Source organism: Triticum dicoccoides, chromosome 7B (genome assembly GCF_002162155.2).
Source record: "Triticum dicoccoides isolate Atlit2015 ecotype Zavitan chromosome 7B, WEW_v2.0, whole genome shotgun sequence".
Lineage (NCBI taxonomy): Eukaryota > Viridiplantae > Streptophyta > Magnoliopsida > Poales > Poaceae > Triticum > Triticum dicoccoides.
The window spans coordinates 171,276,111-171,291,149 of record NC_041393.1 but is presented as its reverse complement, the minus strand read 5'-3'; the positions used below and the strand labels follow the sequence as shown (position 1 = coordinate 171,291,149).

Genomic DNA, 15,039 nt, shown 5'->3' with positions numbered 1-15,039 from the left:
TGATAAGAGATAGACCCGGGGGCCATAGGTTTCACTAGTGGCTTCTCTCAAGATAGCATAAGTATTACGGTGGGTGACAAATTACTATCGAGCAATTGATAGAAAAGCGAATAATTATTAGATTATCTAGGCATGATAATGTATATAGGCATCACGTCCGTGACAAGTACATCGACTCCTGCCTGCATCTACTACTATTACTGCACACATCGACCGCTATCCAACATGCATCTAGAGTATTAAGTTCATAAAGAACATAGTAACGCATTAAGAAAGATGACATGATGTAGAGTGATAAACTCATGCTATATGATATAAACCCCATATTTTATCCTCGATGGCAACAATACAATACGTGCCTTGCTGCCCCTGCTGTCACTGGGAAAGGACATCGCAAGATTGAACCCAAAGCTAAGCACTTCTCCCATTGCAAGAAAGATCAATCTAGTAGGGCAAACCAAACTGATAATTCAAAGAGACCTGCAAAGATAACTTAATCACACATAAAAGAATTCAGATGAGATTCAAATATTTCTCATAGATAAACTTGATCATAAACCCACAATTCATCGGATCTCGACAAACACACCGCAAAAAGAGTTACATCGAATAGATCTCCAAGAGGATCGAGGAGAACTTCGTATTGAGATTCAAAGAGGGAGAAGAAGCCATCTAGCTAATAACTATGGACCCGAAGGTCTGTGGTAAACTACTCACAACTCATCAGAGAGGCCTTGGAGTTGATGTAGAGGCCCTCCATGATCGATTCCCCCTCCGGCGGAGCATCGACGAAGGCTCCAAGATGGGATCTCGCGGATACAGAAGGTTACGGCGGTGGAAATAGTTTTTTGTGGTCGCTTCTGATGTTTTCGGGGCACATGGGTATATATAGGAGGAAGAAGTAGGTCGGTGGATGCCCGAGGGGCCCACGAGAGTGGGGGGCACGCCCAGCCCTAGGGGGCGCGTTGGGCATCCTCGTGGCCGCCTCCCTTGTTTCTTGACTTCCACTCCAAGTCCTTTGGATCACGTTTGTTCCAAAAAGATCGCTCCTGAAGGTTTCATTCCATTTGGACTCCGTTTGATATTCCTTTTCTTCGAAACACTGAAATAGGCAAAAAAAACAGCAATTTGGGCTGGGCCTCCGGTTAGTAGGTTAGTCCCAAAAATGATATAAAAGTGTAAAGTAAAGCCCATAAACATCCATAATGGGTAATATAATAGCATGGAACAATCAAAAATTATAGATACGTTGGAGACGTATCAGTACCTAGGTCTTCCCATCTCCCAGGATAGGCTTTACGCGAAAGATTTCGCCCCTGCTGTGGCTAAAGTTGGTAACTGGGTACTACCTTGGAGAGGTAGGCACAACACCAATGCTGGAAAAGTGGCTCTAATCAATGCTTGCTTATCGTCCCTGCCTATGTTTCGTATGGGATTCTATTCTCTTTCGGCTGGTACTCACGCAGGCTTTGTCAAACATAGAGGGGCTTTTTACTGGAATTCGGTAGATAATAGGCGTAAATACAGATTCGTCAAATGGAAACTTATGTGCAGACCCAAAAACCTTGGGGGTTTGGGCATTATTAACACCGCCATCATGAATAAATGCCTTTTAGTTAAATGGTGGTGGAAGATTATGACTTCTGGGGTTGGATCCTTATGGTTCTCCATCCTCAAAGCTAAATATTTTCCTCACTCCAGCCCGTTGTTAGCTCCTGCCCGTGGTGAGTCTCAATTCTGGAAAGATCTGGTTAAAGTTAGACATTTGTTTCTGGATAATGTTAAGTTTGTTGTCTGGGATGGCTCGTCTGTTCGCTTCTGGCTTGACTGGTGGTGTGGAGAATCCATGCTCTCCGTGTGTTTTCCCACCCTCTTTTCTTATTGCCCTAACCCGAATATCTCTACTGCTGAGTTATCGAAAAATAATTGGGACCTAGCTTTCCATCGTTCCCTTTCTTCTAAAGAGTTTGAAGACTGGCAAAGGCTCTCTGCTCTCTTCCCTACACTCCCAGAAACAGGAGACTCAGTGGTGTGGCCCCACACCTCTTTGGGTTGTTTCTCGGTTAAATCTCTTTACTCTAGGCTCGTTGGTGGATCCCCCACAAACATGTTTTCTCAGGTTTGGTAGGCTCGTGTTCCCCCGAAAATCAAGATCTTCCTTTGGCAAGCTTTTAGAGGCCGTCTGCCTGCGGCGGACCAAATTCGTAAAAGGAATCGCCTAGGATCGGAATTTTGTGCCCTTTGTGGCGCGTTGGAGAACACGAATCATATTTTTTTCATTGTGATTTGGCCAAGCTGGTCTGGAGCTGTGTGAGATCTTGGCTCCATGTCTCATGGGACCCTTCTTCTTTTTCTGATCTCCGGGCCCTTGCTAACCCTTTGTGTGGTGCCACCAAAAGGGTTTTTTGGGTTGGTCTTGGAGCGATTTGTTTGTCTTTGTGGACTATTAGTAATAAGTTTACCATCGAGCATGTTTTTCCTGCTAAACCTGTTGACTGCTTATTTAAATCATGCATGTTCTTGCAGCAGTGAAGATCATTGACTAGGGCGGAGGAACATGATGCTTTTGATCTCCTGGTCTCCAAAATGCGGGCCTTTGCGTCTTCTCTATCCAGACAAGAGCATGCTACTTCATATTGTTCTGCGATTCCTCGACTAGTTGTTGGCTAGGTTGCTTCCTCTATTTTTGGCATGCACACCGTGTGGTGGCTCGGATGCCATGTATCTCTCTTTAATACTCTGGGGCTACTCTGTGTTTGTGCTTGCTTGGTGGGTTGGTTGTTCCTATGCTTGACTCTGCCTGGTGGCTTTATTTATAAAGTCGGGCGTATGCCTTTTCTCTAAAAAAAAGAGTTGACCGAGCGCATATCGGGTGGCCTCGGGCTTCTAAAACCCTAGACTGGAGGCGGTCAACGACACATTGAGGTGTCACAAAATTTTCCTTCTTGGGAAACAAACGATTAGGTACCAAGGAAGGCGAAATGGACATCTATAAGATGGTCAAGATCCGAGAGAGGAAGATGAGAGATGTAGTCAAATGCATCGAGGACGAAGCAAGCCAACTCTTGCTGAAGGACGAGGAGATTAAGTATAGATGGTGGGAGTACTTCGACAAGTTGTTCAATGGGAAGAATGAGAGTTCTACCATTGAACTGGACGACTCCTTCGATGAGACCAACATGTGTTTTGTGTAGTGAATCCAGGAGTCTGAGGTCAAGGAGGCTTTAAAAAAGATGAAAGAAGGCAAGACGATGGGCCCTGGTTGTATCCCATTGAGGTGTGAAAAGGCCTCGGGGACATAGCAATAGTATGGCTAACGGAGCTTTTCAACCTCATTTTTTGAGCAAACAAGATACCAGAAGATTGTGGACGGAGTATATCAGTACCAATCTTCAAGAACAATGGGGGTGTTCAGAGTTGTACTAATTACCGTGGAATTAAGCTGATGAGCCATAAAATGAAGCTATCGAAGAGAGTCATTGATCAGCGGTTAGGAGGAATTACAAGCGTGACCAAAAATCAGTTTGGTTTCATGCTGGGAGGTCGACCATGGAATCCATTTTCTTGGTATGAAAACTTATGGAGAGATACAAAGAGCAAAAGAAGGACTTGCATATGGTATTTATTGACTTGGAGAAGGCCTACGATAAGAAACCACGGAATGTCATGTGGTGGGCCTTGGAGAAACTCAAAGTCCCGGGAAAGTACATCACCCTCATCAAGGACATGTACGATAATGTTGTGACAAGTGTTCGAACAAGTGATGTCGACACTGATGACTTCCCGATTAAGATAGGACTGCATCAGGGGGCAGCTTTGAGCCCTTATCTTTTTGCCTTGGTGATGGATGAGGTTGCAAGGGATATACAAGGAGATATCCCATAGTGTATGTTCTTTGCGGATGATGTGGTGCTTGTTGATGATAGTTGGACATGGGTAAATAGAAAGTTAGAGTTATGGAGACAAACCTTGAAATCAAAAAAAATTAGTCGTAGTAGAACTAAAACCAAGTACATGATATGCGGTTTCAGTACTACTAGGCGCGAGGAGGAGGAGGTTAGCCTTAATGGGCAGGTGGTGTCTCAGAACGACACCTTTCAATATTTGGGGTCAATGCTGCAAAAGGATGGGGGTATTGATAAAGATGTGAACCATCAAATCAAAGCCGGATGGAAGAAGTGGCGCCAAGCTTCTGCCATCTCTGTGACAAGAGAGTGCCACAAAAACTAAAAGGCAGGTTTTACATGATAGCAGTTTAACCCGCAATGTGTATGACACTGAGTGTTGGCCGACTAAAAGGCGACATATTCAACAGTTAGGTGTGGCGGAGATGCGCATGTTGAGATGGATGTGTGGCCATATGAGGAAGGATATAGTCCAAAATAATGATATACGAGATAGAGTTAGGGTAGCGCCAATTGAAGAGAAGCTTGTTCAACATCGACTGAGATGGTTTGGGCATATTTACTGCAAGCCTCCAGAAGTTCTAGTGCATAGCATATGGCTAAAGCGTGCGAAGAATGTCAAGAGAGGTCACGGTAGACCGAATTTGACATAGGAAGAGTCTGTAAAGAGAGATCTGAAGGATTGGAGTATCATCACAGAACTAGCTATGGACAGGGGTGCATGAAAACTTGCTATCTATGTGCCACAACCATGAATTGGTCGCGAGATTTTATGAGTTTCACCTTTAGTCTACCCCAACTTGTTTGGGACTAAAGGCTTTTTTGTTGTTGTTTGTTGTTGTTGGGAAGCAAATACACACACTCTACAAAATACTGATGCAGGCACATAATTGTGTAGGATGCCTCGGGCATGGGAACATAGTCAACAACCCTACATCTGCCTTGCTTGTGGGGCTTATCCATAGAGATCGCATGTTTTTGTACAATCACCTTTAACTGCCCATGAGGCCTATTATCAGTCTTCTTGGAAAACTTCTTGGTTCCCCGGCTGGACACGGTGGCCCTCTTGGCAGTAGGCTTAGGAGGAATTACGTAGTTCTCTTCTTCAAACTCTTACTCAATCTTGTTTCTCGCAGCCCCACTGCCACCAAAACTTGGATCATCTCTAGTGAACCGCTTGGATGAGCAGAGGGCATCCACGGAATCGGTTGAAGCTTGAAAACCGAGGTATGTGATTTAGAGAATACAAAGTATAGATAAGTGGGCATGCATTTATATGGAAGTCGAAAAGATATGGTCACAGAGCACAAGAATTTTTTTTGGGCCCTTTGCTTCAGCCCGGGACAGTTTCGCCAGGAGATTTTCAATATCCGGCCGAGGAAAAGAGGTCGGTTTTTTCCCACGCAAAAATTGACCATGCACACATTTGGAAACACGATAACATAGTTGGTACAAGGAACTTAGGACTAGATACTGTGAAGGGAGTGCGTCCTAAGATTTCATATGAATAGGAGAAAATTTTAACCTAGAAACAACCAAGGAGGCAAAGCTCACCATGGGAGGAGACTCCTATAGCAAACTTGCCAGTTTCGTCAGTCCTTCCCATCCTGGTGATGGACTACGGTAGCTCTGATGATGCTTGATGAAGCCGACAAGAATCAACCCCAACGGAGACCTCCCCTCCACCAAATGAAGAAATTTGCAGTGAAGAATGTAGATCGAAGGTGGCGGAGTGGAAGGGAAAGAGGAGCCGGGCCCAGGGTATCATAATATAAATTCATCTCACTATAGATGAAATTTGCTACATATGTACATAAAAGAGTATCATAAATATTTAGTAGTTCATATGGAAAAGTGATGCTCATATATGTTCAATTAAGTAATTATCACCTTCTACTTCACATTTTAGTGTATAGTTTCAACATTGTTAAAAGCATTTAGAACCTACTATAGTTTGGATGGCTAGCAAAGGTAGTTATACCCCCAATCCACTAAAGATCAGACTGTGAATTTTATCTCCCAATGTGAAATGTTTTTGACCATAAGATTCAAAGAATTTTATCTCCTATTGCATTTCTCATTCCAAATATAATAAGATACAAATATACATATTTACAAGGGACCCTTACTGGTTTGGGCAGGGAAAGGAAATATCAAAGCACTAAGCACACCTAAAAAGGATTATGGAAGGGAGGCTACAAAGGTAGAAATGAAAGGATTGTGGGTCTCCTTGGCTTTATGTGAAAGAAGAGAAAAAACCTCTTTAAATCTTGTCAACAAGGATGTGATGGTGGGTGTCCCTCTGAAATGATTATTATTCCTCTTTCCACAAACTCGAGGAGGCCACCATGGAAATTTCCATGGACATGGGCATGCCCTAGCCATTCTTAGCCTGGGTCACCATTTGAAACTTAGAAGTTGAGTAGTTAAAGTGAATACCCAGGCGAGCCCAGCATGATTGACTAAAATGGCATTCAAAGATCATGTGCTCAACTATTTTTCAATGTGCACACCACAAAGCAGGTGTTTAATATCGTTACCAACAATGTAGTGATGTCTTTTAAGCATGTTGCAGGTGTTGAGTCTATCGAGAGCCGTAGCCTACCTAAAACTATGATTTTGATTTCAAAATCCACCTATACACTCGGTGAGTTTGGACATCTTTGAAGTAGAACGCGTAGTAATGACTGGATTTAAATTCCCTTGATCCCCAAACATAGTACCATGTCATGCATGGAATCCTTAGGCCCAGTTTGAGCAGTCCGCTACTGTAGGCTATGTACCTCATCATGGACTTGCATGGATAGGGGAAGATGAAACGCCTCTCTGAATGTCATGACCCCCTAGAAATCCTTGACCAATACATCTTCATTAATGGCAAAGGAGAAAGCGCATTGAGACACTGAAAGAAGATCTTAAATATTTGATGGAGAAGATATTAATATCATATGCTCTTGGCGGTTTTATCAATCTTAAATCCCTACAACTAACTTCCCCCTTCACTTTCTCTGTTCTTTCTTGTTCGATTTGAGAGTTGGGAGGGGCGCTTCCGCTCCTCTCCTTCTCTCTAACGGCTTTGGATTAGAAGCAGTGGCCAAGCTGCGCGTAGCCTATGGGGTCAGCTGACTCCACATACCCCACATCTTTTCTATAAACATCCCTTTGTTTTTCTAAAATTTATGACAAGTCCTTAAAACTTAAGAAGATTGACCTGCAACTTATTAATGACCTCGTAGGGTTTTTCTGCTGGCGCCATCACTGATTAGGAGGTCGGCTTGTTGTTGTATATAGTAGGGTTAGGATTATATCTAGTTTGGAGGCTATCCACGGGGCGTCCCTCGCTATGTCGCGGCGGAGCTTCATTTCGACGCTCTCCAGCGACGTCTGAAAGTTGCCCGCCCCCTCTTCCGGTTGCTCTCCATGGAGGATGGCGGCTGCCAAAGGACGATCCGGTGTTCTCTGAGTATGCTTGGTGAAAGGCTGGATCGGGTAGCCGGGGGCCTCGTTCCTCTTCTCTTTTGCCATCACGAGGACGGAAGGGATGGAGGTGGCAAAGCTGTGACACACCCACTTGGGTCTGGAGTTCCACGCGAAGAAGCTGACATGTTCATCATCATCCTCTCCCTCATAATCAATATATATGAGGCAAATCTTTTGTCTTTGTTTAAGAAAATGTGGATCTACACGACTCGGTATTTTCAAAAACAATATACAAAACATAATCTGAAATTACACCATTGATCCCTTTCTTTCGTGCCCACTCCACTCACACCTGCCCACAACACAGCCCCCGTTCATTGCAGCATGTGCAGCCAGCCGCATCGCCCAGCGGTCTCCAACGCGGTCGGCCAAATGACGCCCATGCCCAAGCCCCGCGGGCACACCTCCACACCCACCGCCGGGGCTTTATCCGTCATTTCGCTCGCCTCCCGTTTTTAGGAATCATTCCCCGGTACGATACCCCACAGAAAGGCAGAAGCTCCTTCCTCCCAAAAAAAGCGAGACGACGGGACGAGACAGCGAGAGCGAGACAGACAGACAGGAGGCCGAGGCCGAGGCCGAGGCGCGACCCACCCAAGCAAGCCCTAGGCGACGAGACGCGACGGCGACGACGGCGGCGGCGAAGGCGTATCCCGCGTCCGCGTGCCCGGATTCGGGGCTCATCCGGTCGGCTCGGCCATGTCCACCAAGAGGTAACGCGATTCCCCGATTCGATTGTGCGCACGCCCTGTCTCGCGCGGTTCTAAGTGCGGATTCGGTAGCGGTAGGGGTTCGCGTGCGCTGGTGTCGCGTGGTGGCTTCCCGTAGGGGTGCCGCTGAGCCCTGGATGGATTGAGCTGCGTCGAGCTTGCCTGGGTCTTCGTTTCGAGAATTTTGCCTGGGGCTTTGGATTGGGGGGAGCCGGAGGTGACAACATGCGTTTCGTGCTTAGAATTGGGAGTTGAGCTGGGCGCCGAGATGTTCCTCCGCGGTAGAGACGCCCACGGGAGTAAGTAAGCTGATGTGATGTGATACGCTTTGACACGATGCAAGATTTAACTCTCCGGAGCTTCGATTGTGTGCCTCCATTCCTGTGGTTGCGTTACCATGTTCACATCCACCATCTGTGGCGTTCTTTGTGGTGCCCCGCTTTGGGTTATGAATCTGTGACCTATCAAGCGTTTGTTGACCTATCAAGCGTTTGTTGGGGTTGGTGCTTAGTATATCTTCTTTCCGTTGTCTGTGGGTGTGGTGGGAAAGCCTACCTAGAGTCCAGTTACTTCTTGTTTGTTAGCAGCTGATAGTATTACGATTCTGCACGATTTAGGGTTTCAGATGGTACCCATTGGGAAAACTGATTTTGGATGGTTATATATACTGTTATCTGTGTAGATTGAATTCGAAGAACTGATTTCAGTTCGATTCGATTGTGGTGTATATGTTACTTCTTGGTTCTACAATCACAAGATTATTCTTGGGGACGACTTCCGAGGATTTAACAAATCATTTTTTGTGGGTTTGCGACTAAAAGTTCAGTTAACCTTGCTGTATATTAAGGAACTTAGGTAGAGCGATAAGTACTCCCTCTGTTCCATATTAGTTGTCGCTGAAACAAATGTATCTAGACGTATGTCAGTGCTAGATACATCCGTTTGAGCGACAACTAATATGGAATGGAGGGAGTATGTGTTTGCATAGCTAGGGCCTATGCTCCTGAGTTGCAAATTTCTTCACGAACTACATTCTTATTACACTCTCTATTTAACTTGTAAGGAGTATTCTCCTGGAACCCTGTTCTCTTGTCCTGTATAGCAAATACTTACTGCTGTTAACGGAAAAGGTAAAAACTATATGAAGTGTGAAAAAAGGGGAAACAAAGATTTAACCTAATCTTAGCCTCTCTCGTGAGACATAACTTCAAATTCTTAACTAAGTTATCTATCTAAGCATTAACTGCTGCAGCATTCTTTACCATCAGTTTACATTTTGCTTAGAGAAGCAATATTGGGCAGGAGATAGCTCCCGAGATTCCATTTTTTCTACTGTCAGATTATTTCCTTCCTGAGATGGAACTAACAATTTGATAGTTAGCTTACATGTCTTTTTGTTCTGACTGATCTCCTTCAGGGTTCTTTGCAAGTTCTTCATGCATGGTGCTTGCTTGAAAGGAGAGTATTGTGAGTTCTCCCACGACTGGAGTGACCAAGCAAATAATGTAACGTGTTAAAAACTATGGATGCGGATCTAGTTTCGTTGCCAGACTTCACAATGCATATCTTGTAGTGTTCCTTACTATGATGCTTGTTTGTGCAGGTTTGCACGTTTTACCAGAGAGGCTCATGCTCTTATGGTAACCGTTGCAGATATGACCATGTCAAGGTTTCTCGTAACAACCCAGTGCCTCCACTACCATCATCAAGTACCGCAACACGTAATTCCCCACTTCGCCCGCCACCATCATCAAGTACTGCGACACATGTTGCATCTACATCTCCACAACTTTTAAGTTCTGGACGTCCTCTTCACTTGGGACACCAAACAAATTCAAGCAACCAACGGCAACAGATATCTATGGATAAGCTGGCAGTTTCTGAAAGTAAGCCTGCATGGAGGAATGAGGTCCAACTTAACAGTGTATCAGAGGATGGGATTGGCTGGTCATCCATTCAAACTGCGCAAAACCAAACTTCCATGAAACTTGCTGATATGCCAATTTGTTCTTTTGCTGCTGGTGGTAACTGCCCGTATGGGGAAGAGTGCCCTCACATGCATGGGGATTTGTGTGCGTTCTGTGGGAAAATGTGCTTGCATCCTTATCGTCCTGATGAGAGGCAGGAGCATATCAAGCTATGTGAAAAGAACCACAAGCGTCTTGAGGCTTTGAAACGTAGCCAAGAAATAGAATGCAGTGTCTGCTTGGACCGTGTGCTCTCAAAGTCTACTGCTGCAGAAAGGAAATTTGGACTATTATCTGAATGTGATCATCCCTTCTGTATTTCATGCATAAGAAATTGGCGTGGCAACTCTCCTACATCTGGTATGGATGTGAACTCAGCACTGAGAGCTTGCCCAATATGCCGCAAACTTTCGTACTATGTCATTCCAAGTGTTCTTTGGTACTTCTCGAAAGAGGAAAAGTTGGAGATCACTGAAAACTACAAAGCAAAGCTCAAGTAAGATAGGCTTGTCCTGTTTTGTGGTCTTGTGCCCCAGCTTTATATAAGTAAAACTAGAATGCTACAAATATTTCAGTCATTGAACTTATCCTTACTTGGATGAATGAGCCGTATCAATTTACTAGAAATGGCACTTCTAATTATTTTGCCTCACATGTTCTTATTTCCTTTTCTTTGAATATTCAAGCCGATATGTTTCATGGAAGTGATTTAACATGAACATACTATGCTCCTTAGTACTTGATTATCATTCTACTGTCTGACCTACAAGTATACCATTGCAGGTCAATAGATTGCAAGTACTTCGATTTCGGAACGGGCACTTGCCCCTTCGGGACAAGCTGTTTCTACAAGGTGACATACTTCTTACATTCTATAAACATGTGAATACACATCTGCCTGCCCTATCCATATAGTTTGAGTTCACTACCAGGCCAGCTCCATCCCATCGCTGTTGGCAGTAACTCGTTTATTCGGAACACTGGTAGCTAATAATGACCCTCTCCTCCGTCTGTTGGTCTACTGGAAACAGCCCAATTTACTTTGTTTTGATTCCAAGAGTCTTTTGTGTCCTCTCTAGTATTATCATCAGTTACAGTTATGCACTCCTCAGTTACCACTGCTTAATAGTCCTTGTTAGTTATTTGGTGGATAAAGATTGGAATGTGTAGACCAAGGTTGGAGTTTATGTTATGTTCAAGTTTGCATGTGTTTTAGGGGATATGATATTTGATTTCTTGCCGATTATTTTCCTAGATGGCTTCATTTATTGTAGAAACTGTGGATATGATTGTTGTAGCTTGCAATGTTAATTGATCAGTCTTTCCTCTTATTTGTCTTCTATTTTTGACTCAATCTTGTATCGTTTATGTTTTGCAGCATGCTTACAGAGATGGCCGCTTGGAAGAAGTCGTATTGCGACATCTTGATTGTGATGATGGAAGTACACTTATTGCTAAGAACATTAGGTGTGTGTTCTCTATCTGTTTTATGCAGTCTGCATATTTTACTTCTCCTTATTTTTCTCCTGTATTGCTGTCACATTCTAGGTTGTCAGACTTCCTCGGCCGGTTGCATCTTTAGGGACCTGCTTCATATATATCGAATGTAAGTTCTTTTGGGGGGTATGCAACCAACTCAATTATACTATTTTGGTGAAGTCGCGTGCAAGTAATGCCCATTTTCCATCGTTGATGTCATTTATTTGCTGTTGTGGGAGATAGTCATGCTGCTGTTCCACTGTTGGAAAAGGCAACGCTTGAGCGCTAGGCAATGACCAAAAGCCTTGCCTAGGGCATAAGCGAAACTCTAGCCATGGCAAGTAAGAAATTGTCCACTCAAGTGAAAAATCATGTCATACTGCACTGACGGACCAAATTGGCCATCTTCCAATTGCAATAGCTGGTAGTTTACTCACATATATTCTCCATTGATATCGTTACACATATAATATCCCAAATACAACATGGTAGTCAAAATTGTACGTCTGCCTAAGGTTGCGCCTAGGGTGCTTAAGCACCACCTAGGCGCTAGGCGAAGGTCAACTGCCTTGCTTAGGCCTAGCGCTTTTTCCAACCTTCCACTGATCAATTTCAGTGCTTGTAGTTATGTTCGTATTTCCACTGGCTGAATTGATTTTATCGAACTTGTGCAATCACGACGCCTGACATTTACTAACAGCACTGCATCCATTCTTCTCTTATTTTTTGGTGTTTTATTCCTACCAAACTACTCTTTTAATCAGTTGATAATGTGAACTGGAAAATTTGCATCCAGGCATCAATCATTCTGAGATTTCGCTGTCTACCAACTATTTGCAGTATTCCGAAGACATCAGTTTAAATCGAGGCATCTTGGAAAACTGCTGCTTTATCTCCAATTTTTTTGGTGGTTGCTTTGTCGCCAAACATACAAAGGCAATCCTTTTGTGCTGAAAAAGCTATCATTCCTGTCTCATGCATAAACTCTTACATAACCATTTGTGCCTAACTTCAGCACTGCTCGTTAATGCAGAAAATTCGAAGTTCGCTGCCGGACGCCTGGATGACCTTGTAGCGCTATTGACCAGTGAAACAATGGAAAAGAAGTTATGCTGCGAGTATGCTTGAAAAGTGAAAAAAATTACAATAATTAGAACTGCTGAAACGCCTTTCCGTATGCACTTTGTGTTGCTTCCTGGGTGGTCACCAGTGATTCGGTAGAACGTTACCTGGCCATTGTGCGAACGACCGGTGTGTAATACTCATTTCCAAACTGCCATTCCCCTGTTGAGGAAGGCTACCGCACCAACAACTGGTGAACTGAGACCGTTTGGTTGTATAACGTGTACGCTGGAGGAAAAAGGAAAAGAATTCAAAGAATTGCTTTATACTTGATTGTATGAAGTTTGTTTGGTCAGATGCTTGCCCATGAAATATGATTGAATTTGATCGTGTTTTAAGCTCATGATATAAGACTGATAATTTCATCAGTTCCACAACATATTTTTGTAACGTGAATTCTGCATTTTCTTCTGCGATACAACGGATCTTGGACCATATGCTCCTGATTTTAGTCGTGGAACAAAAAATGTCCATTGTCATCATACAACGTCCTCCTGAATGTTGTGTAACGCCTACCAATGACATCCCAAACAAGGATGGTTTCTGGAAAATCATTGTGGCTACCCTTCACCAACAGAGCAAACACTCTGCTCTGTAGTGCTGCAACTTAACGGAACCACAAAACAGGTTTTACTGGATGCTGGCCTATGTTTCTTATTACGTATTTGACAAACCGTTCGATTAACTAATAAGTAACAACTCATAAAAATGGCCCATAACCTTCACCATAGAGCTCAGTATAATGCATGTGCACCTATTATTGGTTGTTACATTTCCTTCAGCAGTTCACTTCAACTACATCTGGTTGGAATTTTTCATTCTAGAAACATTGCAAATTTTGAAGGATAATCAAATTATCAATTGGGAAAATGAAACATCTAAAAGCAAAAGAGTATATATATGTCAGTCAACTTGGCATCGATAAGTGTGCCAAACAAGTCTATGAAACACAATTAACTCAGAAATACACCATTCATATTTTTGTCTAGATTTGGTCAGGCCGGTGAACAATAAATTAGAGCATTACTGAAAAACTGACTAAATATAAGTGATCCAATCAGTGTTGGATCTCAATAAGTACATAGTACTTCCTCCGTTCTAAAATAGATGACCCAACTTTATAAGTACATAGTACTCCAACTATAACAAGTAGCCGACCCAAGATGAGTTCAAGTAAAGATAAACCAGTCAATATCTGAATATTGGTATCCGGACTATATATCCTAAACACTAAACATCAGAACAATTTATTGCGGGCCAACTGATACAACTAACTGAAGAGAAAATAGTATATGAAAGATGCCGAGAGCGTAAATATATTGAGTATTAAACTGAGAGCATTTCACATGTAATTACAGAGAAATTTACAGACATATTTTACATTGACAATGGAAGAAGCATTCTTTGCTTACTTTTCTTGTGCTTCCTCTCTTGGTTAATCTCATGCACAAATATAGAAGTGCAGAAATACATGTAAAGGATAAAGCTATCCCTATGGACCTGAAATAAAAAGCAATACACGCGAACACTAGTAGAGCATACAAAGCAAGTTCCCATATCACGAGGAACACCTCAACCCTGCAGCAACCAACATAAAATAGTTGTGCGAGTCGGGATGCGAGCAATAATTTTTAACTGTAGTGCAAATAAGGAGAGACATGAAAATAATCCCTTCCTAAGAAGAGAACTTCTAACAATCCTGAATATTCATGCTGTCGTATGTCAAAAGAAACTTGTAAATATAGAACAAGTTGGTATGCCCGTTGTTTATTTTGCTTTCATTGTTATGGAACAACTGTGATATAGTGCTTTCGCACTAAACATAGCAATCAGGGCTTGTTTACATGAGGTGTCCCTCTTGAGATTTAGCTTACAATAATCATTTTGCTTGGTTCATTTATACAGCAGTCAATGAAAAGCAAAACTGCCATCTTGTTTAGCCTGTAATCCTGAGAACAGAAGCAATTGGGCAGGTAACAATCCAACACTAGCTACAACAAGATGAAGAACTATGGCTGTTACTCCCTTTGTTAACCTTATACCTAGCTAACAGCATAATGGTCGATTTGTCCTGTATGATCACTTAAATTCATCTTAACTTGGCAATATCGAAACATAATACTCAGGCTTGTGAGAAGAAACGGAATGGCTTAGGGTTGGCGCTTGCTTACCACGAGGAGCCGGCCGTGGAGGTGGAGGTGGAGGTGGAGGAGAAGAAGGATGCGGCTGCCCAGGCGTGCCTGGATCGCGCCTGATACTCCTTGACCTGCTCCGCCATGGGGTGCTGCTGCTCGGCGTCAATTCCTCGCGCCATCCCCCTTCTGGATTCCGACGCCCAACGGCGACGGCGACGGAGTTGGTCCGGGTCGAAGAGGT

General features: G+C 43.4%; 1 protein-coding gene and 1 pseudogene across 3 annotated transcripts; one reads left to right on the top strand and one right to left on the bottom strand.

Moving 5' to 3' along the window:
* Window positions 1-7,886: 7,886 nt before the first annotated feature.
* Window positions 7,887-13,001, top strand: LOC119336510 (E3 ubiquitin-protein ligase makorin-like). Of its 3 annotated transcripts, XR_005162590.1 has the most exons (8): window positions 7,887-8,098; window positions 9,513-9,600; window positions 9,699-10,558; window positions 10,846-10,915; window positions 11,441-11,529; window positions 11,611-11,668; window positions 12,382-12,477; window positions 12,575-13,001. XR_005162590.1 is itself a non-coding variant. In XM_037608552.1 (7 exons), exons 1-6 carry the CDS (start codon window positions 8,085-8,087, stop codon window positions 11,642-11,644), a joined length of 1,155 nt encoding a protein of 384 aa, XP_037464449.1. In that variant the 5' UTR covers window positions 7,887-8,084; the 3' UTR covers window positions 11,645-11,668; window positions 12,575-13,001. The 3 variants fall into 3 exon arrangements, 2 of the variants coding, with proteins under 2 accessions (XP_037464449.1, XP_037464450.1); XM_037608552.1 differs by lacking the exon at window positions 12,382-12,477; XM_037608553.1 differs by lacking the exon at window positions 12,575-13,001 and having other exon boundaries at window positions 12,338-12,471.
* Window positions 13,002-13,932: 931 nt separating this feature from the next.
* Window positions 13,933-15,033, bottom strand: LOC119340551 (annotated as a pseudogene).
* Between the last annotated feature and the right edge of the window lie 6 nt (window positions 15,034-15,039).